Raw genomic sequence first — 25,025 nt, 5'->3', positions numbered from 1 at the left:
AAAACACAAAAAAACTGAACACTTGCTTTCTGGAATATTTCAATGTGCTGCTCTAAAACTCCTTTTTCTCATTGGGAACCACATTAATCATCTTCAAACCCTCAGCACAGTTCCTGGCATAAAACAGATAACTTGACAAATGTTTGTAAAGGAGGGTGAGGAGATGGAGGGAGGAATTAGGATCTAAGCTGTGAGGAAATGTGGTCAAAAAAATGAAGGTTGGATTTGTTTTAGAGTTCCCTTGGCTATTTCCTTCCCTGCTAACCCTCTCAAAATAGTTACCTGAGGTGGGCTGGAATTTGGCTGGAGCCGACCCTCCCACTGGTTTGGAAGTTGCTTTAGCAGGTGCAGCAGGCTTGGCTGGCATGTTAGCTTTGGCTTTCTCTAGCATGGCCAACACCTGATCTTTAGAAGTTGGCTACGGAGACAATATAACAGAGGTGAGAAGCCACATAAACAATATACTCATACTATGCATACAAGAGAACTGCTGTCAGACAAATCCTTGAGCTCCTAGTTTTGAAATAGCAATGAAGTAAAGGGAGGTAACACACATTATGAAGTCACACTAAGATTAGCTGCCATTCTAGAAGGTCACAATTTTCACCCAGGCAAAGGCAGCAGATTCTTTAGAAGCTCTACACTACTAACTATTGTATTTTTGCTCTCACTGGGATTTCAACTTGAAACTCATAAGAGGTAATACGATCTTTTGCCTATATAAATTCACGTTCAATATCCTTCTAATGGCTTTCAACAGAAGCAACAACAAGCAGTAGTACTTTTAGTTTCCCAGTTGCCTTGGCCATTTTCTCATATCCTAAATGCATCATGAAGAATGGCAAGGCATCTTGGGCCTTCTTTCGCACATCTCCGTTGCGGTCCTCTAGGCAGGAGTAGAGGTGGGGAACACAAAGGATAAGGTCTGTGGGGGTGGAACGAAGAGTTGGTAGTTTCTCCGCCAGCCATCCCAGAAGCTGCCAAAAGAAATAAAGACCAGTTACATACTTCACATGGAAAACCGTTATTACTTATGATTTTAGGCTTGATGATTTCATCAATCAGTACCAAACAATGAATAAGTTCTTACACTACAAACTTCCAACATGAAAGCAGTCATTTCCACTGTTCAATGAGTAATAACTATGGAGTGATGACAATCATCTAAGACAAGGACAGTTTTTTGGACCATATTTGAGCACTGAGTTATACTGCTTTAACAGTTCTTAATGTATTTTAAAGATAAAAAACTTCCACTTCTTTTAATTCTAAGAACTGGTCAGCTACAAAAGACACTTATTTGATCAGAGGATGACAAGTTCCACCAGGACTTCTGCTTTCTGCTTTTACAAAGACTGCTTTTCTCTACACCTCTAAAATCACGTCTATATTTATTTTTTAATTGAAATAGTTATTGCAATGATTGTGGACTCACATGCAGTTATAAGAAATAATACAGAAATAATAACCCGATGAACTCTTTGTTTCCACCAACAGCAGCACTTTATGAAACTATACTGTAGTATCATAACCAGGGCACCGACATTGATACAATCCACTTCTCACATTGAGATCGCCCCAGTTTGACTTTTCTCATTTGTGTATGTGTATATTTAGTTCTGTACAATTTTATCATATGTGTTTATATACTTACCGCCACAGTCAAGATTTTGAGCATTTTCATCCCAAGGATCCCACATGTTGCTTCTTTTATAACCACACTCACATCCTTCTTCCTCCTTCCCCTCCCTAATACCCATTAATCTGTTATCCATTTCTAAAACATGAGATTTCAAAGTACATAAATTGAATTACATGGTATGAAAAGGAGTGGAATTAGCTTTTGTCATTCAGCAAAATTCCCTGGAGATTTATCTAACTTGTTGCATGTATCAATGATTCATTTCTTTTTGCTAAATAGTATTATTCCACGTGCAGATATGTAACAGTTTTGTTTAAACATTCACCTGTTGAAAGATATTTGGATTGTTTCCAGATTTTGGCTATTATGAATCAGTTGCTATGAATATTTCATACATAGGTTTTTGCGTAAACACAAATTTCCGTCTTTCTGAATAAATGCCCAAGATTTGCTGGGTCATAGAATAACTACTTGTTTAGTTTTATAAGAAGCTGCCAAACTCTTTTTTGGAGTGCCTATAACGTTTTATATATTCACCAAGAGAATGTTCACACATCCTTACCAGCTTTTGGTGTTATCACAGTTTTTTTACTTTGTTACTTCTGACAGTTGTTTGTCATATCTCATTATAGTTTTAATTTTCCATTTTGTTGATGGCTAATAATACTGAACACATTTAATGGGCTTATTTGCCATCCTTATATCCTTTTCAGTGAAATGTCTGTTTATGTCTTTTACCCAATTTGTAATTAGATTTGTTTCTTTTACTGTTGAGTTTTGAGAGTTCTTGATAGTCTTTTTTTGGCCACACCCATGGGATATGGAAGTTCCCAGCCTAGGGATCAAACCACGCCACAAGAGCGACCCAAGCCCCTGCAGTGACCATGATGAATCCTTAAACCACTATGCCACAAGAACCCTTTATTGGAGATAGAGTTTTCAAATATTTTTTCCCACTCTGTAGCTTGTCTTTTCATCTTCTTCATATGGGCTTTGCAGAGTAAGAGTTAATTATGATTAGGTCCAATTTATCAATTTTTCCTATGATGAACTGTGGTTTTGGTGTCAAGTCTAAGAATTCTTCCCCTGAAGAATTTCTAAATCCGAAGGTTTTCTCCTGTTACCTTTTAAAAGTTCTATAGTTTTCTGTTCTACATGAAAGCTAACAATGCATTTTGAATTAATTTTGGTGTAAGATGTGAGATTTAAGTCAAAGTTAATATTTTTGTCTATGGATGTCAATTGTTCCAGCATCACTTGTTGAAAAGGCCACACTTCCTCCACTGAATTAGCTTGGTAACTTTGTCAAAAATTAGTTGCTCCTATTTGTGTGGGTCTATTTCTGGGTTGCCTCTTTAGTTTTTTTTGGTCTATACTCCTCCTCCTACCCTCTGCTGTCACAATATCATGATTACGATAGCAATTTAGTAAGCCCTAATTTATGGTAGAGTGGCTCTTTCCATTTTTTTCTTTGCCATGATTGTTTTAGCTAGAATTTATTTTAATTTTAATTTTTAATTTATTTTTTGCTTTTTAGGGCTGAACCTGTGGCATATAGAAGTTGTTCCCAGGCTAGGGGTTGAATCGGAGCAACAGCTGCTGGCCTGTACCACAGTCACAGCAACGCAGGATCTAAGCTACGTCTGTGATCACCTACACCACAGCTCATTGCAGCGCTGGATCCTTAACCCACTGAGGAGGGCCAGGGATCAAATCTGCATCCTCAGGGATACTAATCAGATTCTTAATCCACTGAGCCACAACATGAACTCCCAGAAAATAAACTTTAAAATAACCTTGACTTTATCTATTAAAAAAATTGCTGGAATTTTGATAGAAATTAATTGTATAGATCAATATTGTACACATTAAATGTATAGAACCAACAGCTCTACTATGTTAAGCCTTCCAATCCACAAACATGGTGTATCTCTACATCCACTTGAGTCTTCCTTGAATGCTTTATCAGCATTTTGTAATTTTCAGTATTTGTTAAGTGTTAAGGATTTCATTTTCTTTGTAGCAACTGTAAATTGTACTGTGTTTTTAACTTTGGTTTGCATTATAAACCATTATAAAGAAATGTGGGAGTTCCTGTGGTAGCTCAGTGGTTAACAAATCCAACTAGGAACCATGAGGTGGCGGGTTCAATCCCTGGCCTTGCTCAGTGGGTTAAGGATCTGGCAATGCTGTGAGTTATGGTGTAGGTCGTAGACGCGACTCAGATCCTGCGTTGCTGTGGCTGTGCTGTAGGCCGGCGGCTAAAGCTCTGATTAGACTCCGAGCCTGCAAACCTCCATATGTCGAGGGAGTGGTCCTAGAAAAAGCAAAAAGCAAAAAGCAAAAAGCAAAAAAAAAAAAAAAAAAAAAAGAAAAGAAAAAAAGAAATGTGACTGACTTTTGTTTACTTTGTGTCCTGCAATCTTACTGAACTTGCTTATTAGTTCTAGGAGTTTACACTACAGATTTCTTGGAACTTTCTATGTCATGTTATCTGCAATCAGGGATAGTTTTATTTATTCTTTTTCTAATCTGTATGCCTTTCATTTCTTTTTCTTGACTTATTACAGTGACCGGAACTTCCAGTTCCTTGCTGAGTAACAGTAGTGGAAGTGGACATCCTGGCTTTGTTCCTGGTCTCAGGGGAAAAGCATTCAGTCTTTCACCACTACATATATTATCATCTGGAGAGGGTTTTTGCAGATTTTTTTTTCTCTCCTTTAAATCAACTTGAAGTAATTATCTTCTATTACTAATTTAATGAGAGATTTTTATCATGAACAGGTATTGGATTTTCTCAAATGCTTCTTTTGTATCAACTGATATGATTACATGACTTTTCTTTAGCTTGTTAGTAGGGTGGATTATACTGACAGATTTTTGAAGGTTGAACTCTACATTTTTATGTCATGATGAAAACCTCTTATTTTACCATTTAAGAATTCAAGAAAAGAGAAAATGTCACAAAAGGCTAGTCCTTTAAAAAAGTTTTATTGTTAAAAAGCACATGAAAGGAAAAAGAAAGGGGAAAAAAAAAAAAGCAGCAGCAGCACACGAAAAAAAAAAAAAAAGCTCCAGGAATTTGGTTTCATTTTATTAGCTATTTTATAATGGAACTCATTCTATCCATATGTACATATTTATTATTTAGATCCAAACCTCTATGAAGGCAAAATCAGAGTAAAGACATCATATTTGTAGTACTAACCTCCTGCCTCAAGAAAGGATTTTCCTTTTTGAGCTCTTCAGAAAGATCTTCTCCCTCCAGCCATTCCTTCATTCCAGTTTGCTCTGCCCAAGCATTCACCGTTGCTAGGGCAGCAGCTCGAACATTGTTCTGAATAGAGGAGAGAATAAGTAAAGGTAACATCACTATGGTTTGGAGGTAGGAGTGAAAATCCTGTTACTTTGTGAACTTGAACAATGGAGGCTTTAAGCTCTAAAGTCCACATGAACATACTTGGAACATACTTCCTCTTCTCTGAAACAGAATGTATATCTATGCTTGTATTAAAACTCCAAAGTAAAGTAAAATAATGAAACTCCAAGTTGCAAAGATCCTATATTCAGTTAATTAAGCAAATAGGGGCCAGGACACAAAGTATCACGTTAGGGGAATGAACTCCTAGGTTTTGTTCCCTGAATCTCTGCGGTTTCTTAGGTCCATGGTTATCTGCTTAAGAAGATACTTCTATATGTTAGAGAACTCATAATAGTTGGACTGAAATGATTAATAATCTGACTGACGATTAATTTTTTTTTTCCTTTTTGTCTTTTTAGGGCCGCACCCATGGCATATGGAGGTTCCCAGGCTAGGGGTCGAATCAGAGCTGTAGCTGCTGGCCTACGCCAGAGCCACAGCAATGCATGATCCGAGCCATGTTTTTGACCTACATCACAGTTTATGGCAACGCCGGATCCTTAACCCACTGAGCAAGGCCAGGGATCGAACCTGTGTCTGTCCTCATGGATGCTAGTTGGGTTTGTTAAAGCTGAGCCACAACAGGAACTCCTGATTGAACAATTAATTTTTCATATTAATTCGCACTTATAGAGTAAGTACTGACATAAAAAATTAAAACAGTCCAATTCTTTGAATTAAATGAATTACCCCCAAATAAAAAGATATTCAAATATTCAATTTAAGGATGAATACAAAAGGCTTGCAGCTTTCTTTCCTTTTTTTTTTTTAGGGCCACACCTGTGGTATATGGAGGTTCCCAGGCTAGGGGTCTAATTGGAGCTGTTGCTACAAGCCTACACCAGAGCCCCAGCAACGTGGGATCTGAGCCGTCTCTGTGACCTACATCACAGGCCAGAGCAATGCTGGATCCTTAAACTACTAATTGAGGCCAGGGATCAAACCTGCATCCCCATGGATGCTAGTCGGGTTTGTTAACCACTGAGCCACAATGGGAATTCCAGGCTTGCAGCTTTAAACGAGACAAATTCCAGGATTGTGAAACTGCAAATATCTTAATGAAGTACTAGAAGATCCTGTGCTAGTAGCTGAGGGAAAAAGGTAAAAAATAAAATACACGAGGCAAAAATTGATATTTACTCACTCTTTATAACAATAAATATATATTTTTGGCCGTGCCCATAGCATGCAAAAATTCCTGGGCAAGGGATTGAACCTGCGCCAGAGCAGTGACCTAAGCCAGAGCAGTGACAACCTGGTAGGCCACCAGGGAACTTCCTTTACACTAATACATATATTTTTTTCTTTTTATGGCTGCATCCATCACATATGAAAGATCCCAGGTCAAGAGTCAAACTGGTCAGGGACCTATGCCACAGCCACAGCAACACTGGATGCAAGCCATAGCTTGCAGCAATGCTGGATCCTTAACCCACTGAGCGAGGCCTGGGACCAAACCTGCATCCTTGCAGAGACAGTGTTGGGTCCTTAACCCACTGAGCCACATCAGTAACTCCTATACCAATATTTTTAACAATGATATCATGGAGTTCCCATTGTGGTGCAGTGAAGACGAATCTGACTATGAGGTTGCAGATTCAATCCCTGGCCTTGCTCAGTGGGTTAAGGATCTGGCGTTGCCATAAGCTGTGGTGTAGGTCGCAGACTCTGGCTTGGATCTGGTGTTGCTGTGGCTGTGGTGTAGGCCAGCGGCTACAGCTCCAATTAGACCCCTAGCCTGGGAACCTCCATATGCTGCGGGTGTGGCCCTCAAAAAGACAAAAGACAAGAGACAAAACAAACAAACAAAAGACACACACACACACACGCGCACGCGCGCACGCACACACAAAAAAACAATGATATCATAATCATAATAGGAACCATTTTTGAGCGCATACTATATGAGACAGGTACAGGTATCCTATGTACAGACTCATAATTTAATTCTTATAGATTTAATTTTTATATAAATTTAATTTTAATATAAATTTAATTCTTATAGAATTAAATTTCGTAGATAAGAACTAAACCTCAAAGAAGATAAATAACTTATCTAAGGGTTACAAAACTAGTAAAGGGCACATCTGGTCACCTTAATACTGCTTGGGAGGTAAAAGTGCTTACTATTTTTCTCCTAACAGTCTCTTCTCTACAAAGTTCTTAAGTATGTACTCTTACATATATGAAAAGAATTATTTTTAGTCCAAGAACATGCCTGGCCTATTCCAGAATGGAGCTATGGTGAAAAGGCTCCAGTTTACCTTGCTGTCTCCAAGCACTGTGATGATAGGGATGCCTAAGTTCTTCACATGTTGCTTGATATTTGGGCCCATAGCTACCGCCAATTGCTGGAGGATATTCAAAGTCTGCTGCACCTGAGTGGGAAGAACCAACACTTTATGTTCAAACCACAGAAACTGTGTTCAGAGTTTTCCAAGTTTGCTGCTTTACAGTCAATGTAGCAGGAAGTTCCTGGCCTATTTAAAAGACAGGAAAATCAGCTTATTCTAATACTAATCAGCTTATGAATAATTTTTTAGGTGATGGCTTCTCCTTTTATCATTGGTTCATAAAAGTGGAATATTTGAATTTTAGACTAAAGATTGTAGAGTTTTATCATTTTAAAGTAAGGTAAAGCCTAGTTTAAGAAAATTCTGACATAAAAATACAAATTTAAGAATTAGAAATAAAGCCTGTGTATGTGTATTACAAATAGTTTAATTACTTTGCTCATGAAAGTTACTGAAAAGGAACCCCCTGCAGGGGGAGAGGGGAGAGAAAAAGAACAGGTATATGTTCCACATACCAAGATTTTATTTGAATCATTGAGTCGACCCTTCAAGGCAGTTGGAAGTTCACCTATGTTCGGTTGGATAAATTTTGCTTCATTGATAATACCTGCCACTTCATCTAGGCCTTCTTTCCTGATCTTCCAATTCTTGTCACCAATCTTAGACACTAACTCTGAAGTGATTTTATCACTGAAAAAAAGCAGAAGGCGGAATCCTTAATTCCAGATGCCTAAAAGAATAATGATGTCACAAAACTACTCTCGACTAAGAAACAGAAGATACCAGTAAGAATTAAGCATAATCCATCAAATAAATCATTAGCAACAAACCTGATTTCTGTCCTTGGCAAAAGATCCACAACATCATTGCCCCCATCATCTGGTTCATCTCCATCTTCTCCTTCATCTGTACCACTTGTGCTGTGTTTGGAAATCCCTCTGGTTGGAGCAGGTGGGTTCTGTCCCTGCATCTACACACAAATATGTCAGTGAGGCTAATGAACTAGATAAAGAATATGACAGCAAACAAGTTACAGAATGGTGCCTGGGTCAAACTTTCATATTCCTTCAGGATATTTAATATTCACACAGAGCATATTTTAATTCCTACTCAGAGTTCAAATCTGAGTAACAAACCTAGAATCTGACTTCTCAATCATAAAGCTGTCTTTTGACTTGTATGCCCAAGACAATATAGAGCAAGTCTGCCAAAACTTAGCAATTTTGATTAGAAAGTTTATTCAAGAAAAGCCAAGTTTCTTTTCTTTTTCTTTTTTTTAAATGTTAATGTTATATTTAGTGTAGTTTTTAGGTAACATATTCAAAATGTTTGTTATTCCAAAGCTACAAAGAATACAAAAAGGAAAATGTCCTATCCTATACTGTAGGTTTCTAGTTTTCTTCCTCAAAGACAAAATCATCGATTTCTTATGAACTTTTTCCAGGGATACTTTATACACATAAAAGAAAACACATACATATTCTTTGTATGTGTGTATGTGTGTGTGTGTGTTTTTAGGGGTGCACCCGCAGAACATGGAGGTTCCCCAGGCTAGGGGTCGAATTGGAGCTGTAGCCGATGGCCTACACCACAGCCACAGCAACACCAGATCTGAGCCTCGTCTGCAACCTACACCACAGCTCATGGCAACGCCAGATCCTTAACCCACTGAGCAAGGCCAGGGATTGAACCCGAATCCTCATGGATACTAGTTGGGTTCATAAACTGCTGAGTCAGGACGGGAACTCCAGAAAATACATACATATTCTTCACTCTAAAGGGTTAAAAGTTTAAATTTAACTAATATGAGCATTCTCAAGTCCACTATCATTTGTGGAATCTTTACCTTCTCAAATTCTGCATCTATCTGGGACAGAAGGGCAGGCTTCTCATCCTCAAAGAACATTCGCAAAGAGGGACCAACGTACAGATACATCACACCGAGCAAAGTAATGGCAGACGTCCTCACAGCCTAGCAGAACAAGAAGAACTTTTCAGATCAGAACAGAACCACAAAGGTGGCTGTACAGTTCCTATACATGCTGGTATGTACTCACTGGATTTGTTGCAGCAAGAGCTGTCTTCACATTGCTAATGAAAGCTTTCACATTTAATCTGGAAGGAATAACAGAATTTAAAACAAACAAATGAAACTCTCAAAATACTCACTGGAGTTTTGTAAAGCCAGACTCTAGAACCGGCTCCCTTTGGATACATTCCAAATCTCACACCCATCTCTCCAAATCTCACCCATCTCGAGTCTCACCCGTTCTTTTTCTAGACTCATTTAAAGTAAGCGTTAAATGCTATCTATATGCTAATTACTCCTAAATCCAGTGTTGATCTCTCTCCTGAACTCCAGATTCCTATATCTAACTGCCTTTGTGACATTTCCATTTTCGTGTCTAGTAAATGTCCTACATCTGTCAAAACCAAACCCCTGACTGTGCATAGCCCAAGCCCCAAACCTGTCCTTCCCACAGTCTTCCCTACATCAGTAAATAGCACTTCATTCTTCTGGTTGCTCAGGCCATCCTTGACTCCTCAGTCATCCTTGACTCCTCTCTCTCAAGCTCAATACTCTGTTTAATTCTATTTTTAATATATCGTAAATCATAAAACTTCCAAGTTAGGATTATTTTACTAGCCTACTAGTCTCCTTGCTTTTGCCCTTGATCCCCACTATCTGCTATCTCCAACTACAGTCTGAATAATTCTGTTACTCTTCTGCTCAAAACTCTCTAGTAGTTTCTAGTTTATTCAAAATTTTAGTTCCCATTATGGCTCAGCAGGTTAAGAATTCAACTTGTATCCAAGAGGATGTGGGTTCGATCCCTGGCCTCACTCAGTAGGTTAAGGATATAGCATTGCTGAAAGTTGTGGTACAGGTCAGAGACGTGGCTTGGATCTGGCATTGCTGTGGCTGTGGTGTAGGCTAGCAGCTGGAGCTCTGATTAGACCCCTAGCCTGGGAACTTGCATATGCCACAAGCGTGGCTGTAAAAAGAAAAAAAAAAAAAAAAAAAAAAAGAGGCCTTACACAATCTCCCCCCTACCCCATTCTTTCTTCAATTTTACCAATCCCTACCCCCTCATTCATTCCACTCCAGCTGCATTGTGAGGAACAATTACTCCATGCTATTTTAAAGCATATCACATGCGCTCCTACCACAGGGCTTCTGCACTTGCTGTTCCCTTGGTCTAGAATGTTTTTCTCCCAAATTGTTACTACAGCTAGCTCCCTCATGTCCTGAAGGTCTCTGCTCCAAAGTCATTGTTTAGGGAAGGATTCCTATCTACCCTATAGAAAATACCACTATTCCAACCACTCCAAGGTCATACCACCCAACCTTGCATCCTGCTTTATTTTTATTCCATTATTCTTACACTTCCTGACAATTACATCATCTTCCCTTTCTCAAATATAAGTCCCATGAAAGCAGGAATTTAATCCTGTCCATGGTGTACTCCCCATGGCCTGCAACAAATAACTGGACTATCACATGTACTCAATATGTAGTTGTTGAATAAATGAATAAATGAAAGGTCATTGATGAATTAAAAAGAGGAAAATACTCATGTGCTTTTATGTCATGCCAAGAGATTAGTTTTATATCAAAGACTATACAATTAAGAAGGGATTATAAAAATATCTTCAGCTATAGGAGGGCACCACAAATACTGACAAAACAAATAATTCTTTCCTTGAATGATACTTAAAAAAAAGAACCTCTAGAATATTACACTTTCATTTGGTAGAACTCAGAAGACTGTTGTGCAAGTGGCCTACTAAGAGGCATGTTGTGAAAAGCAACATGGCACAGAGAAAGGCAACATAGTACAGCAGTTAACAGTATTCTCTTTTGGAACCAGAATGCCTGGATTCAAATCATGGCTCTTCCATTCCTACCTGTGACCTGGGCAGATTGCTTAAGCTTTCTGTGCCCTAGTTTCCTCATCTATAAAAGGAGAGAACAGGAGTTCCCATCATGGCTCAGTGGAAATGAATCTAACATCATGAAGACACAGGTTCAAACCCTGGCCTCGCTCAGTGGGTTAAGGATCCGACATTGCTGTGAACTGTGGTGCAGGTCACAGACATGGCTTGGATCTGGCATAGCTGTGGCTGTGGCTCAGACCTGTGGCTACAGCTCTGATTTGATCCTTACCCTGGGAACCTCCATATTCCGCAGGTGTGGCCCTTAAAAAAAAAAAAAAAAAATGAAAAGAACAATATCTCACATGGTTTTTATAATTAAATCAAATGAATTATTATTTAGAAAGTGTCTGGCATGAAGTAAGCTCCATAAAATATTGTTAAATAAAATACAGCAGTCCCCCCTTATCTGCAGGGGATACGGACCAAGACCCCCAGTGGATACCTGAAACTGTGGATAGAATGAACCCTACATTTTCTCCTTAACTTTTTCAACTCTATCAGAAATGTGGCGGCAGCTACTCCACTGGCAAATGTAGCCTCTCCAGTAATTTTTATATTTTTCATTCCAAACTTACTTCTGAATCTGTGTAATCATTTTCACTTGCAATAAAGGGCTTAGTGTCACTTGCATCACAGGATCCCTTCTGAAGTTTTCATATAGTCTCCATGCTTTTGGGTGGAACATGTTGCCAACAATCAGAACACGTTTTCTGTTCATGTCTTCCATCCACAAATTTAATGCCTTTTCCATCTCAACTAAGCACTTATAATGTTTGCAGTTTAAGAGGCAACAGTGAAACTATTACAAATTTCTTTTTCCCTCACAATTTCACAGATAGAAGATTTGTTATTACTAGAGATTTTAGCAACCTCTGCATACGACTTTTTTCTTTCCTGAGTTGAGAACTTTCACTTTTTCACTTAAAGGAAGCACTTTACAGCTTCTTTTTGGCATATCTAAATTACCAGCATCTCTACTTTTGCACTTTGGGGCTATTATTAAGTAAGATGAGGGTGACTTGAATAGGAGTGCTGCAAAACCACAAGAGTCGATCTGGTAGAGGAGACAGCTACTCAGTGACTAGTGGGTGGGATACACTAGACAAAAGGATGATTCATATCCTAAGGAGGACAGAGTGAGATTCCGTCACACTACTCAGTACGGCCCACGTTTTAAAACTTATGAATTGTTTATCTGTGAAATTTCACATTTAATATTTTTTGACTGTGGATAACTGAAACTTTGGAAGGCAAAACCCAGATAAGGGGGGGACTACTACAAATAAATGTGTTCAATGTGCAAATAACTTTGGGAAAGAATGGGCTAAATAAGAATCTCTATTGCAGGACTTTTCCTGAGAGCCTTTAATTTTCCAACATGAACTATAGACCTCTAGGCACATGGATTTTATATGTAACTTCCAAATGTATTTGACTAGAGATCCTTGGAAATGGTTTTTCTCATGGTACAGTTATTAATACTCAAGGAAAAATAACTTAGAGAACTCTAATATTAGTGGATATCAAAACAGAGGAGCACGAGCCAGTATAGGCCTCTAGGGAACAGAGGTAGTTTTGTTCTACATAAATTAGACAATCCAGCTCTGGCTTCTCAGAAGTGAGCACAGACTGCTACAACAAATAAAATCACCAGTCAGAGACTGGCAAAACATATACTTTTTTTCTGACTTACCCAGAAAAACCAAATTCTTTTATTGCATTTGATAGCCAATTCAGAGTTTCTGACTGATTCTTGGGATTCTTCTGTGAGAAAGCCATTGACATAACCTAGAGCAGAAAAAGAAACAAACAAAAAAACAAAAGAGATCTATGTTTCCTCTCATATTTCTCATAGAAATATAGCTTGACATTAAGTAGAAGTGATTTTTCACACACAAAAACAACTGCAAGAATGCCTTAGGAATGAAATATTTAACTTCATGTGAAAATGACGTTAAGTGACAGTAGTGTTAAAAGCATTCTCGGAGTTCCTGTGGTGGCGCAGTGGTTAATGAATCTGACTAGGAACCATGAGGTTGCAGGTTTGATCCCTACCCTTGCTCAGCGGGTTAAGGATCTGGCGTTGCTGTGAGCTGTGGTGTAGGTCACAGATGCAGCTCGGATCCTGCATTGCTGTGGCTCTGGCGTAGGCCAGTGGCTACAGCTCTGATTAGACCCCTAGCATGGGAATCTCCATATGCCGTGGGAGCAAAAAAGTTAGGAAAAAAAAAAAAAGCATTCTCACAGTACTGTAAATCAATTATATTTCAATAAAAAAAAAAAAAAGGATTCTGGACTACTTACAGATTTTCATTAGTGACCATTCTAGATTATAATGTCTTAAGAGAAAACTACTCTCATCCTTCATAGAATATTCTTGACTAAGACAACTTTTTTTTTTGGCTGCATCTCTGACATGCGAAAGTTCCTGGGCCCAAGGATTGAACCTGTGCCACACATCAGTGACCTGGGCCACTGCAGTGATAATGCTGGGTCCTTAACCCGTGTGCCACAGGAGAACTCTGACAATTTTTAGTGGGGGGCCATGGCATGATGTGGAATCTAAGTTCCCAGACCAGGGATCAAACCCAGGCCACAGCAAAGTGCTGAGCGCTAACCACTAGACCACCAGGGAACTCCCAAGACGATTTTAACTATCAGGCAAAAGTACATTACTAAAGGTAAAAATTAAAATGCTGTATCAAAAATGGTTTTATTTGAGAAAAAAAGAACTAAAGTAAAACCAGTAATCTTAAATTAAAATTTGGGAAAACTTGAGGAAAGAGACCTTTGTGTCACCAACCTGTTCAGCTGTCCATGGCAACATACAGGCTTCGGCTATCGCTGTCAGAGCTTCTTTTGCATTGTTCCCACATTTCACATCTCCAATCTTGTCTACAAGGCCATCTAAGACAATTTGCGCTGAAGTTTTGGAAAAATTTCCCTTCTGGGCAATCAAAGCAACTATATGAAGCTTCATTTGCATTACCTGAACAATGGTAAGCATCATAAAGTTACAAGTAAGCCAAAGACATTTATTTATTTATTTTTATACAGTCAATTTTTTTTTCTTTTTAGGAGCGCATATGGAAGTTCCCAGGCTAGGGGTCAAATTGGAGCTGCGGTTGCTGGCCTACGCCACAGCCACAGCAACACCGGATCCGAGCTGCATCTGTGACCTATGCTGCAGCTTGTGGCAACACTGGATCCTTAACCCACTGAGCAAGGCCGGGGATCAAACCCGCATCTTCATGGATACTGTGTCAGGTTCTTAATCCACTGAGCCACAATGGGAACTCCTAAAATCAGAATTTTAAACCAAAAAGCAAAATAATTTTTATCCTTTGTTATCAACTTAAGTAGCTGACAGCTAAGAGAGAAATAAGAAAAACCACTCAAGGCTTTAAAATACTAATAAGCAATATTACTATACTAAAAGCTTATACACTGAAAAATTTAATTTCTACATTCTCCCCCTCTGGTTATTTGCATACAGTAATGAGTACACATCATAAATGACTATACTAACTCAGAGTTCCTACTGGAGTCCTCCCCCACAATACAACCCTTATGCACATGTACATACAAACACACACACACAAAATAGAACTTGAGAGCTTTAAAAAACTCGTAGATTTTTTAAGAGGAAGAATCGAAGGAACTATGGAAAAAAATTTTAAGATGCTAATGTGATGATGGCAGATGTATGGGACTTCAGGCCCTTTTGCCCATAAATGTTTTCCTTTGTCCTATTTGAATATTTAAATAACAAGCATTGGTAAGGAAGTAGAGAAATTAGAACTCTCTTGTACTGCTACTGCAAAGATAAAAAAGGACAGCTGCTTTTAAAAACTGGCAGTTTCTCAAAAAGGTAAACAAAGAGTTGCCTCTATGTATATACAAAATTATTAAAAACATCTTCACACACAAGACGTTTACATGAATGTTCATAGCAGCAACAGTTGCAATAGCCTCAGAGTGGAAACAATACAAATGCCCATCGACTTCTGAATGGGCAAATAAAATATTGTATAGCCACACAACGGAATACTGTTTAGCAATAAAAAAGAATGTAGAGTTGATATATGTTACAACATGGATAACGATTGAAAACATTATGCTAAGTAGAAGCCTCATACAAAAGGCCACATCATTCCGTTTAGTGAAATGTCTAAGAAAAGTAATCCATAGAGAAAGAATGATTAATAGCTGCCAGATACTAGGGGGTGGGGACTTGGGGAGGAATAGAAAGTGACTGCTGATGGGAGTAGGGTTCTTCCTCAGGGTGATGAAAATATTCTAAAATTATATGGTGGTAGGAGTTGTAGAACTATTTGAATAGACTACAAAGAGCTGCACTGCACTCTTTAAAACAGTTTTAAACTCTAGAAAAGTTGATATAAAGGAAAAAATATTAAAAAAATTATCTCCTGTTATGGATCTAACACTCAGAGGAGTATTAGCTCAAATCAGGTGTGTTTTCACCTAGCTGAGAAGCTGCATAAAGGGGAGTTTTAAAAGAGGGGGTGTGTGGGGAAGAAGGCAGCCCAAGAACCTTTTGGCCCAGGAAGCCTTCATGGAGCTGGATGGTGTGAACGAGGTACTGTAATGCATGCTAAGGGAACAGAGTGTGCAAGGGAGCTAAGGATCCTAAAGAGAGAACAAGAGGTGGCAGAGCAGAAGTAAAGAAGAGACTAGCAGGAAGCCAAAAAGAAACCCGATACATTTCAAACTTGTGTTTCCCATCAAGTCTATATAAATGTCTAGAGGAAGAGAAGAAAACTCTCTTCTCGTTTTCCTTCCTGTATTACTTTCCTATGCCTCCCTTCACACCTACTTTTTAGATGAGATAATGGTGCCAATAAATTCCATCTCGATTAACAGTTAAGTAATAAATTACACTAATTATTGGCATCTTAAAGACTACATTTATTTTTTATCCAGACAAATAAGAAAGCTATCTCACTGTTTATCCCTCCCTTGGATGTGTAAAGATTACAGTAGAGGGCTTCTAAATAATGAGAAAAACACATACATATGAATTGCTCAATCAGTATTTGTAAATACATAAACTCCTAAATGCACAGTTATATGTGTAATTAAAAGGTACACATTTAAAATTGATGGTACACCAGCTGAGTGATGTCTTTCTAAAAAGAACAAGCTAAGGGAGTTCCCATCGTGGCTCAGTGGTTAACGAATCCAACAGGAACCATGGGGTTGCGGATTCGAGCCCTGGCCTTGCTCAGTGGGTTAAGGATCCGGCGTTGCTGTGAGCTGTGGTGTAGGTCGCAGACATGGCTTGGATCAAGCACTGCTGTAGCTCTGGTGTAGGCCGGTGGCTACAGCTCCAATTAGACCCCTAGCCTGGGAACCTCCATATACCGTGGGTGCAGCCCTAGAAAAGACAAAAGAAAAAAAAAAAAAGAACAAGCTAAAAATCACTACCAAAACTATACCTCTTCAATACTCTACAGGATGATGTAATGAAAATTACTTCAATAAAAGACACTAAATCTCCAATTTAAAAATACCTGAAAATTAGTTTCTTTCCATCCAGGTTTCTTGGCCAGCATCCTAACTAATGCCTGGCATGGCATTTCAGTACGGTCCATTAGTTCAACAGCCTTGAAGTAAAACAAGAGCGTGAGAAAGTTAAGGGATTCATGCTTAGTTTCAAGGTAATGGTATATATCAAAATTAGTAAGCAGTCATCTCTGAAGGAGGGAGGGTAATGGAAATGAGGCAGGTCTTAGAGCTTATTTACTTTCTGTTATAATGTTTTGTTTCTTAAGTTGGATGTTTGGAATATAGTTGTTACAGTAATACCACTGTATTACTATAATACAACTTTCCTCCCCATATTTTGGAATTCACAAATAATTTGCCCCATGGAAAATAACTGTGATAGTTTTAATTTGCCTAGTGTATGGCAGAAACTGCTTATATATATTGTGACTTATTTAATTTTCCTAAAAACACAGCAAAGTAGAGTAGGTGAGAAACATTTATGTATTAGATTTCAAAGCACAAACTTAGGTCTAAATCTGAGTGGCAGATGCAAGATGGGAAGCCAGGTCTCCTGCCTCCAGTCCTCATGCTTCTGGTTTCTCCACACCCCTCCTCATTAGAATCAGAGTGTGTGCCAAAGTGAACCACCACACCCCTGTCTAGCAGATTTTAAAAAGCTTCTCATACCAAACAATAATGTCTGTTCTTCTAAGAATCAGGACAACAAAGAGGGGAAACACAGAAATGGATGAGGTTTGGTTTAAGTGGAGAGATCTGTTTGCCTTGCAAGTTTAATGAACAAATACCATAATATTAAAATTCATGTAAGCCTTATAATTCAGAACAAACCTAATTTTCTTGAGTAAACACTAAGTTATGAGCTGATAGAAACCACAGAAAGTAGATGCTGAAAAATAAACATTACACAATTAACAAACAAAAAACCCTATCTCATCTTTAGTTAACACCCTGCAAACATGTTCACTGGTTATAAACACAGCAATGAGGACTAGTCTTTCATTTACAATTTCACCACTTCCATATAATGTAATTTTCTTTCACTCATCCCTATTCACCCACCTTTTGGAACTCTTCCATACAGGCCAGCCTTTCCTTCCAGTTACTGCTGTCTAGAAGCTGTATACAGGGAGCAGGAAGGACCGCTGAAGCTTTTTCTTCACATACTTCTATCTATAAGATACAAGACATTAACATTAATAATTGCTTAAGGAAACATAGCAGGAAAGTAAAATACCACAGCCAAAACTACAAGAACATTCCCACAGCTGTGCTTGAGTGTTTCTCTTATATTACTATAAACGGGCTGTTTGTCTTACACAGTTTCAACAAGCTAAAAAGACGTCAATTAACTATATGTTACAGTGCTCAGCAAAGAACTCAAATCTCCTCACAGGGACTGACTTTCCACGGTTTTGAGTTTGAAACATACTGTCTAATACTGACCGACAGCTCGGGCTCCACTATTTCTTTAGTCTCCAATCCTTTCTTGTTCTTGGTTCCAGTGCTCCCTGTGCCTCCTTGTGCAGCTGGCTTCCCCTTCTTTGGTGGCCCTCCAGGCTAAAAGCAAATAAAAAATATCAAGCCACCAAAGGATATAGAATAGTGGTTCTTAGACATTTTGGGGTCAGAGACTCCTTGAAAAGTTGATAAAACAAAGAATCACTCAGCCAACAGAACCCCCCCCCACCCCCGCCCACCATACTTTTTGTGTCCACAGAATTCAGCAGTTTCAAGGACAGAGAGACCTCCTGAAGATCATTTATGGTGGAATCTGCAGAGGCTGTATTAAGACCTCTATTCAAAGTGAGCTAATAAGGGAATTCCCACTGTGGCTCAGCAGGTTACAAACCCGACTAGTATAGATCAGGATGCAGGTTCCATCCCTGGCCTCGCTCGGTGTGATTAAGGATCCAGTGCTGCCACACGCTGTGGTGTGGATTGCAGACATGGCTCAGATCCCGTGTTACTATGACTGTGAGGAAGGCCTGTAACTGCAGCTCCCATTCCACCCCTAGCCTGGGAATTTCCATAAGACACAGGTGTGGCCCTAAAAAGAAAAAAAGAAAAAAACAAACACACAAAAAAACCCCAAAACCAAAATGAGCTAATAAGATAAATGAAATAAAAACAATGGACTGGATTTATACTATATTTACAAATTAATTTGAGAATTAGTGTTTGATACCTTTAAATGCCTCTAAATGTTTCCATCACTAGTAAAGCACAGTTTCTGAGTTAAAACATTTACTCAAAATTTAACCACAGGTACTCCAATAGCATGTAAGTTGTGAAGGAAAAAGGCCTATGGCAATCTCAGTGAGCATTCTAGTTATGTTGAAGATGGCCATCTCACTGAATCACTTTTATTGTTTTAGTAGTTTTTCAGTTGATTTCCTTGGGTTTTCCAAGAATATAATCACATAATCTATAAAAATGATAATATTTAATCATGTTAACATACCCATCCATTTCCATGTGGTTAAAAATTTTTATCAAGAAGATATGCTGAGGAGTTCCTGTCATGGCTCAGTGGTTAATCCGACTAGGAACCATGAGGTTGCGGGTTCAACCCCTGGCTTTGCTCAGTGGGTTAAGGATCTGGCATTGCTGTGAGCTGTGGTATGGGTCGCAGATGTGGCTCAGATCCCAAGTTGCTGTGGCTCTGGCATAGGCCCGGTGGCTGCAGCTCCGATTCAACTCCTAGACTGGGAACCTCCATATGCCACGGGAGCGGCTCAAGAAAATGCAAAAAGACAAAAAAAAAAAAAAAAAAAAAAAAGATATGCTGAAATTTACTACATTCCTTTTCAATGTTGGAAATTAGATTTCTTTTGATCTATAAATTTAGTAATTTTTCCAATATTAGTATCAAGCCATTCTTGCAATCCTGGAATAAACTTCAGTTGGTCATATTTTTTATTTTATCCACTGGATTCTATCTGCTAATATTCTATTTAAATATCTTGACTTAAATTTATTTCACCCCAGTTTTGAAAGGACATAAGAAAATAGCAATTTATCATAAGGCACACGGCCAATGACAGTAACATTAATATGGCAAAACACATCACTATTCACACCATTCTTTATACCTATTTTGGATATTTCTTAAGCAATACCCCAAACCTAAAAAGATAAAATGACAGAGGACCAAATTAGTCTTGAACATCCAGACCTGTTTTGAAAGCAATGCTGTCTAGAACACATTTTGAGTATTTTTTTTTCCTTTTTTTTTTACCATGGCATGCAGAGGCCTAACGTGGGATCTCAGTTTCCAGACCAGGTATTGAACCTGGGCTGCAGCAGTGAAAGTATTGAGAACTAACCACAGACTACCAGAGAACATCCTATTCTGAGCTTTTCAATTTTTTTTTTTTTGTCTTTTTAGGGCTACATCCATGGCATATAGAAGTTCCCAGGTTAGGGGCTGCATTGGAGCTGTAGCTTCCGGCCTATACCACAGCCACAGTAACGCCAGATCCGAAACGTGTCTGCAACCTACACTATAGCTCATGGCAACATGGGATCCTTAACCCACTAAGCGAGGTCAGGGATCAAACCTACGTTCTCATGGATACTAGTTGGGTTCCTTACTGCTGAACCACAACGGGAACTCCTATTCTGAGCTTTTAAGGTGGGGTTAGTATAATTATTTTTAACAGATGTATATGTGTATTTGCTCAGTAGGTTTATTGGGTCATACTGTCCTACTTATCTTTTCAAAAGATGAACTAAAGCAAGTCCTCCCCCACTCCACCTGCAGCCTGTTTTTGCAGGGAAAGAATTCCTTAGAAAAAAAAGATAGCATGGAAAGGTTCCACAAGGTAAGAAAAGGTCTTAAGGTGTTGTGCCTAGGTCATCGTCCAGAGAGGCAGGAGTTGGTGGGAAAGGAGAAAATAGCTTCCAACTCCCTATACTAGAGTACTAAAGTGATAGCATAACATGAAAGAAAGTACACAGACCCTAGAGCTAGAGATACCTGGGTTCAAATCCTAGTTCTGCAACTCTTGTCATTCAATAAATACATGCCGAGTTTCTGCTATACGCCAGAACGCTTCTATGCACAGGGGGTCAAGCAGTGACAATATCTCTATCCTTTGACGTTTACAATACAGTGTGGGGAAACAAAACAAACAGACAAACAAGTGAACAATAAAAATATCAAAGTGTCTGATAAGAGCGTGTGTAGGACACTTAACTTTGTTGAGACCTAGTTTCCTTTTCTGGAAGAACAGAGATCACAAAACACTTATCTCAAGGGTTGTTATGATGATTAAATGAGATTATGCAGATAAAACACTTCGGGAAGTGAAGTTCTCTAAGTATCAGTCTTCTTCTAACTCCATGCTGGGATTCAGCATGGGGAAAGAAAATCAAACCTTTTGCACCTGCAGTTGATAACTTCCTGCTTAAGAGAGTGCAGTCCAGAAGTGCTGACTGAAAGAATGCCATATTTGCCCTTGGGCATTTCCCCTCTTCTATACAAGATGATAAGACTTTATGGAATGGAAACTTGGTGATGCAATTGCAGAGTATTATTAACAAAATGACCAAGGTGATGTTATTAGTGTTAAATGCCTTGCCACATTTTATTTTATTATTTAATGATACTTTTTGATGCCTTAAAAAAATGTACTCCTGAATCTTCATTACTATTGTCAGTCTCTATGAAAGTTTCAAGTAACCAAATGTATTGTTGGAATATACCGTCTTTGTTAAAAGATGTTCTGCTGTCTTTTGAATGCTGTAATGAGCTTATTTCTCAAATGAAATCATACTGAAGAACAGCTATGAACGTGAGATTCAGATCCTATGTTACTAAATTCTAATTTTTGAATCATATTTTCCAAGTCATTTATTAACCTTAGTAGCAGGTGCCTTTTTTAAGGGTCCTGGTTTGGGTGCTGAAACGTCCTTTGTGTCCTTATCTCCTGCAGCCCCCGAAGCAGCAGTCCTTCCGGGCACAGGCTTGACCTCCTTCTTGTCAGCTGCTAGTCCAGCTTTCTTACCATGGATCAGCTCTACTTTTTCTGAACATTCTTTTATCTGGAGAATGGAATTGAGATAGACATCATTGAGCCCAACTTTGAAACACAATCACTACATTACTTAATGAGTCATTTTTTAAAACCAAATATAATGTACAATGTTGTGTGGTTTCAGGTATAAACCAAAGTGGTTCAGTTATATATACACAAGTACCTATCTATCTATAAATAAATCTAGTCTTTTTCAGATTCTTCTCCATTATAGGTTTTTACAATATATTAAATATAGTTCCCAGTGCTATACAGTAGGTCCTTGTTGTTTACCTATTTTATATAAAGTAGTGTGTATATATGTTAATCCCAAACTCCTAATCTATCTCCATCCCACCCCCTTCTATCCCCTTTGATAACCATAAGTTTGTTTTTTGTTTCTATGTCTGGTGAGTCTATTTCTGTTTTGTAAATAAGTTCATTGGTATCATTTTTTTGGATTCTACACATAAATGGTATTGTATTTATGTCTCTTACTAAGTCATTTCTAAACCACAACTACATATGAGAATTCAGAGAAAAGTTTCATTTTCAACAAAGATAAATAATCCACACGTTCCTGGCAGTAAATATACATTAATGACATATTACATTATATTTCTATATAAAAGACAATTTATTAATCTTATAATAATCACATTTTTGATGGAAGACATTCCTATTTAGAAAGGTAATTTTTCAGATATAAGAAACAAAATTAAATCAAAACATTTTACTTCTTCTACAGACTATTCACTCAATTTTATTTTCTTATAATTTGAAAAGTATTTCTACTAATCAAGAAATTCTGATTGAGGAGTTCCCGTCGTGGCGCAGTGGTTAACGAATCCGACTAGGAACCATGAGGTTGCGGGTTCGGTCCCTGCCCTTGCTCAGTGGGTTAAGGATCCGGCGTTGCCGTGAGCTGTGGTGTAGGTTGCAGACGCAGCTCGGATCGCGCGTTGCTGTGGCTCTGGCGTAGGCCGGTGGCTACAGCTCCGATTAGACCCCTAGCCTGGGAACCTCCATATGCCGTGGGAGCGGCCCAAGAAATAGCAACAACAACAACAACAACAAAAGACAAAAAAAAAAAGAAATTCTGATTGAAAAGACAGCACTAAACAGAAACAGACTCACAGTTATGAAAAATAGTCTTGTGGTTGCCAAGGGGGAGGGAGAGGGAGTGGAAGGGACTGGGAGTTTGGGGTTAGTAGATGCAAACTATTACATTTAGAATGGATAAGCTATGAGGTCCTACGGTATAGCACAGGGAACTATAACCAATCTCTTGTGATAGAACATAATGAAAGATAATATGAGAAAAAGAATGTATACATATCTATGACTGGGTCACTTTGCTATTCAGAAGAAATTGACACAACATTGTAAATCAACTGTACTTCAATTAAGTAGAAAAAAAAAATGTTCTTTAAAAATAATAAAAAGGCTATCAGCAGACAAACCCAAAACACAAAGAGACAGGACTGCTACCCAATTTCATTACAACCCATTATTAGCCTACCTTATCAAGTTTAAGTTTGTCCACATCAGCTAAGAATGGGTTTACTGCTTTCTCACCAACCACCTTCAAAGCAGTGCCCAGTGCTTCAAACGCAGCATCTCTGACTTCAGGAGCAGAATCATTGATGTGCTACAGTCCGGAAGTAAGCAAAATGATCTTAATATGAGGTACTTTAGGTATTACTGATTTTAATTCAGGCTGATGGTTGTTGGATAAAGAATTTGCTTTTTACAATTCACAGAAGCTAAACTTAGCTTTCTTTTTGCCAATTAACAGTTATTCTTTCACTGGAAATTTCTATTTATCTATTCAGCAAGTAAGTGCTTTCTTCTCCTCTTACCCTCTATCTAAAATGCCTCACACTTAAATGATCTTCAAATACTCTAAACTAGAGGCCCATGCTTGGCCAGATCCAGCTGAATGTTAGTTTAAGGGCCAAATAAGAAACAAAATGTTTATTAGTTAATGAAATTATAAAGCTAAACTGTGCTTTTCTTCAAGAATAGGAACACAAAACATACAAGAATTTGAATTCAATTTCCAAAGCTGCAGAGGGTCTGCTCTTCAAAAGACAATAATCTACAGTCTAAAAGTCAAGTAGTCACTATACACAATTAGTAGAAAAAAAGTCTTGCCTAGGTATAAAATATTCCCCCAATTTCAAAGAGACTCTGTACCTTAAGTAGAGCAGCACAAAAGGGTTTAAGTAAGCTCTTTGGCAGGGTAGAAGCAGTGCAGTGGCGGAAGCTTCTTGCAATAAAAAGAGATGTCTGCTGTTTGATGGTTGGATTTTTATTATCCATTACTGCTAAAATATCCTCACTGATGTTCTGCAGTGTGGTCTTTAGAAAGAAAATGTGGTCAATAAGCTTTTCTTAACTGTAAAAAACAATCAAAATATTACATTGACAAACTTCAGACAAAACCACAAACTCATGTTGTCAACTTACAGTAAGGAAGATTGCATCAATTGCCTCCTGCAGGGCTTGTACCACTTGAGGCTTCTTCTCTTTGAATTTCTCCAAAATGGTTGGTACAACCTTTAAGTGAACAGTTGGAATATATTCAGCAAAAAAGGAATGAAGTACTGATGCATGAGCCTTGAAAACATTATGCTAAGTGAAAAATGCCAGTCACAAAGGACCACATACATATGAGCTCATTTATAGGAAACATCAAATCTGTATAGACAGAAAGTGTATTAGTGGTTGCCAGGAACTGGGGGAGGAAGAATGGGGAGTGACTGCTAATGGATATGTTGTTTCTTCTTGGGGTGGTGAAAATGTTCTGGAATTAGAAAGTGGTAATGGTTACAAACCCTTATGAATATACTAAAGCCAGTGAATTACATATTTTAAGAGGATGAATCTTATAGCATATAAATTATATCTCAACACAACTATTATTAAAATAATGTTTGGCTCTACCAAAATAAATAAAAAAAGTAAACATCTAAGTTGGATAAAAAGTCATTTCCTGGAGGTTCATGTGGCACAGAGGGTTAAGGATCTGGTGTTGTCACTGCTGAGGTATGGGTTTGATCCCAGGCCCAGGAACTTCTGCATGCTGAGGGCATGGTCAAAAACAAAGTCATTTCCTTTTTTCAAGGGTACAAGAATCTTATGCTGGACAATCTTACGCCTGTACCACCAGCAAT

General features: G+C 38.3%; 1 protein-coding gene across 7 annotated transcripts in view; it reads right to left on the bottom strand.

Moving 5' to 3' along the window:
* Positions 1-25,025, bottom strand: part of CKAP5 (cytoskeleton associated protein 5) — a 109,858-nt gene that overhangs the window by 29,356 nt on the left and 55,477 nt on the right. For all 7 annotated transcript variants that reach the window (XM_013994362.2, XM_021085233.1, XM_021085234.1 and 4 more), the window contains exons 10-26: positions 24,319-24,408; positions 24,046-24,210; positions 23,369-23,497; positions 21,692-21,874; positions 18,272-18,385; positions 17,888-17,998; positions 16,831-16,923; positions 14,100-14,285; positions 12,990-13,084; positions 9,415-9,472; positions 9,204-9,329; positions 8,188-8,327; positions 7,873-8,047; positions 7,328-7,441; positions 4,851-4,979; positions 783-977; positions 283-418 (exon numbers count right to left, since the gene is read on the bottom strand). In XM_013994362.2, the coding sequence (XP_013849816.2) occupies positions 283-418; positions 783-977; positions 4,851-4,979; positions 7,328-7,441; positions 7,873-8,047; positions 8,188-8,327; positions 9,204-9,329; positions 9,415-9,472; positions 12,990-13,084; positions 14,100-14,285; positions 16,831-16,923; positions 17,888-17,998; positions 18,272-18,385; positions 21,692-21,874; positions 23,369-23,497; positions 24,046-24,210; positions 24,319-24,408 (2,239 nt within the window). The remainder of the gene's footprint in view (positions 1-282; positions 419-782; positions 978-4,850; positions 4,980-7,327; positions 7,442-7,872; positions 8,048-8,187; positions 8,328-9,203; positions 9,330-9,414; positions 9,473-12,989; positions 13,085-14,099; positions 14,286-16,830; positions 16,924-17,887; positions 17,999-18,271; positions 18,386-21,691; positions 21,875-23,368; positions 23,498-24,045; positions 24,211-24,318; positions 24,409-25,025) is intronic.

The sequence above is a fragment of the Sus scrofa genome, chromosome 2 (assembly GCF_000003025.6).
Source record: "Sus scrofa isolate TJ Tabasco breed Duroc chromosome 2, Sscrofa11.1, whole genome shotgun sequence".
Taxonomy (NCBI): Eukaryota; Metazoa; Chordata; class Mammalia; order Artiodactyla; family Suidae; genus Sus; species Sus scrofa.
The sequence above is the reverse complement of the archived record's forward strand: the minus strand, read 5'-3'. Positions and strand labels throughout refer to the sequence as shown.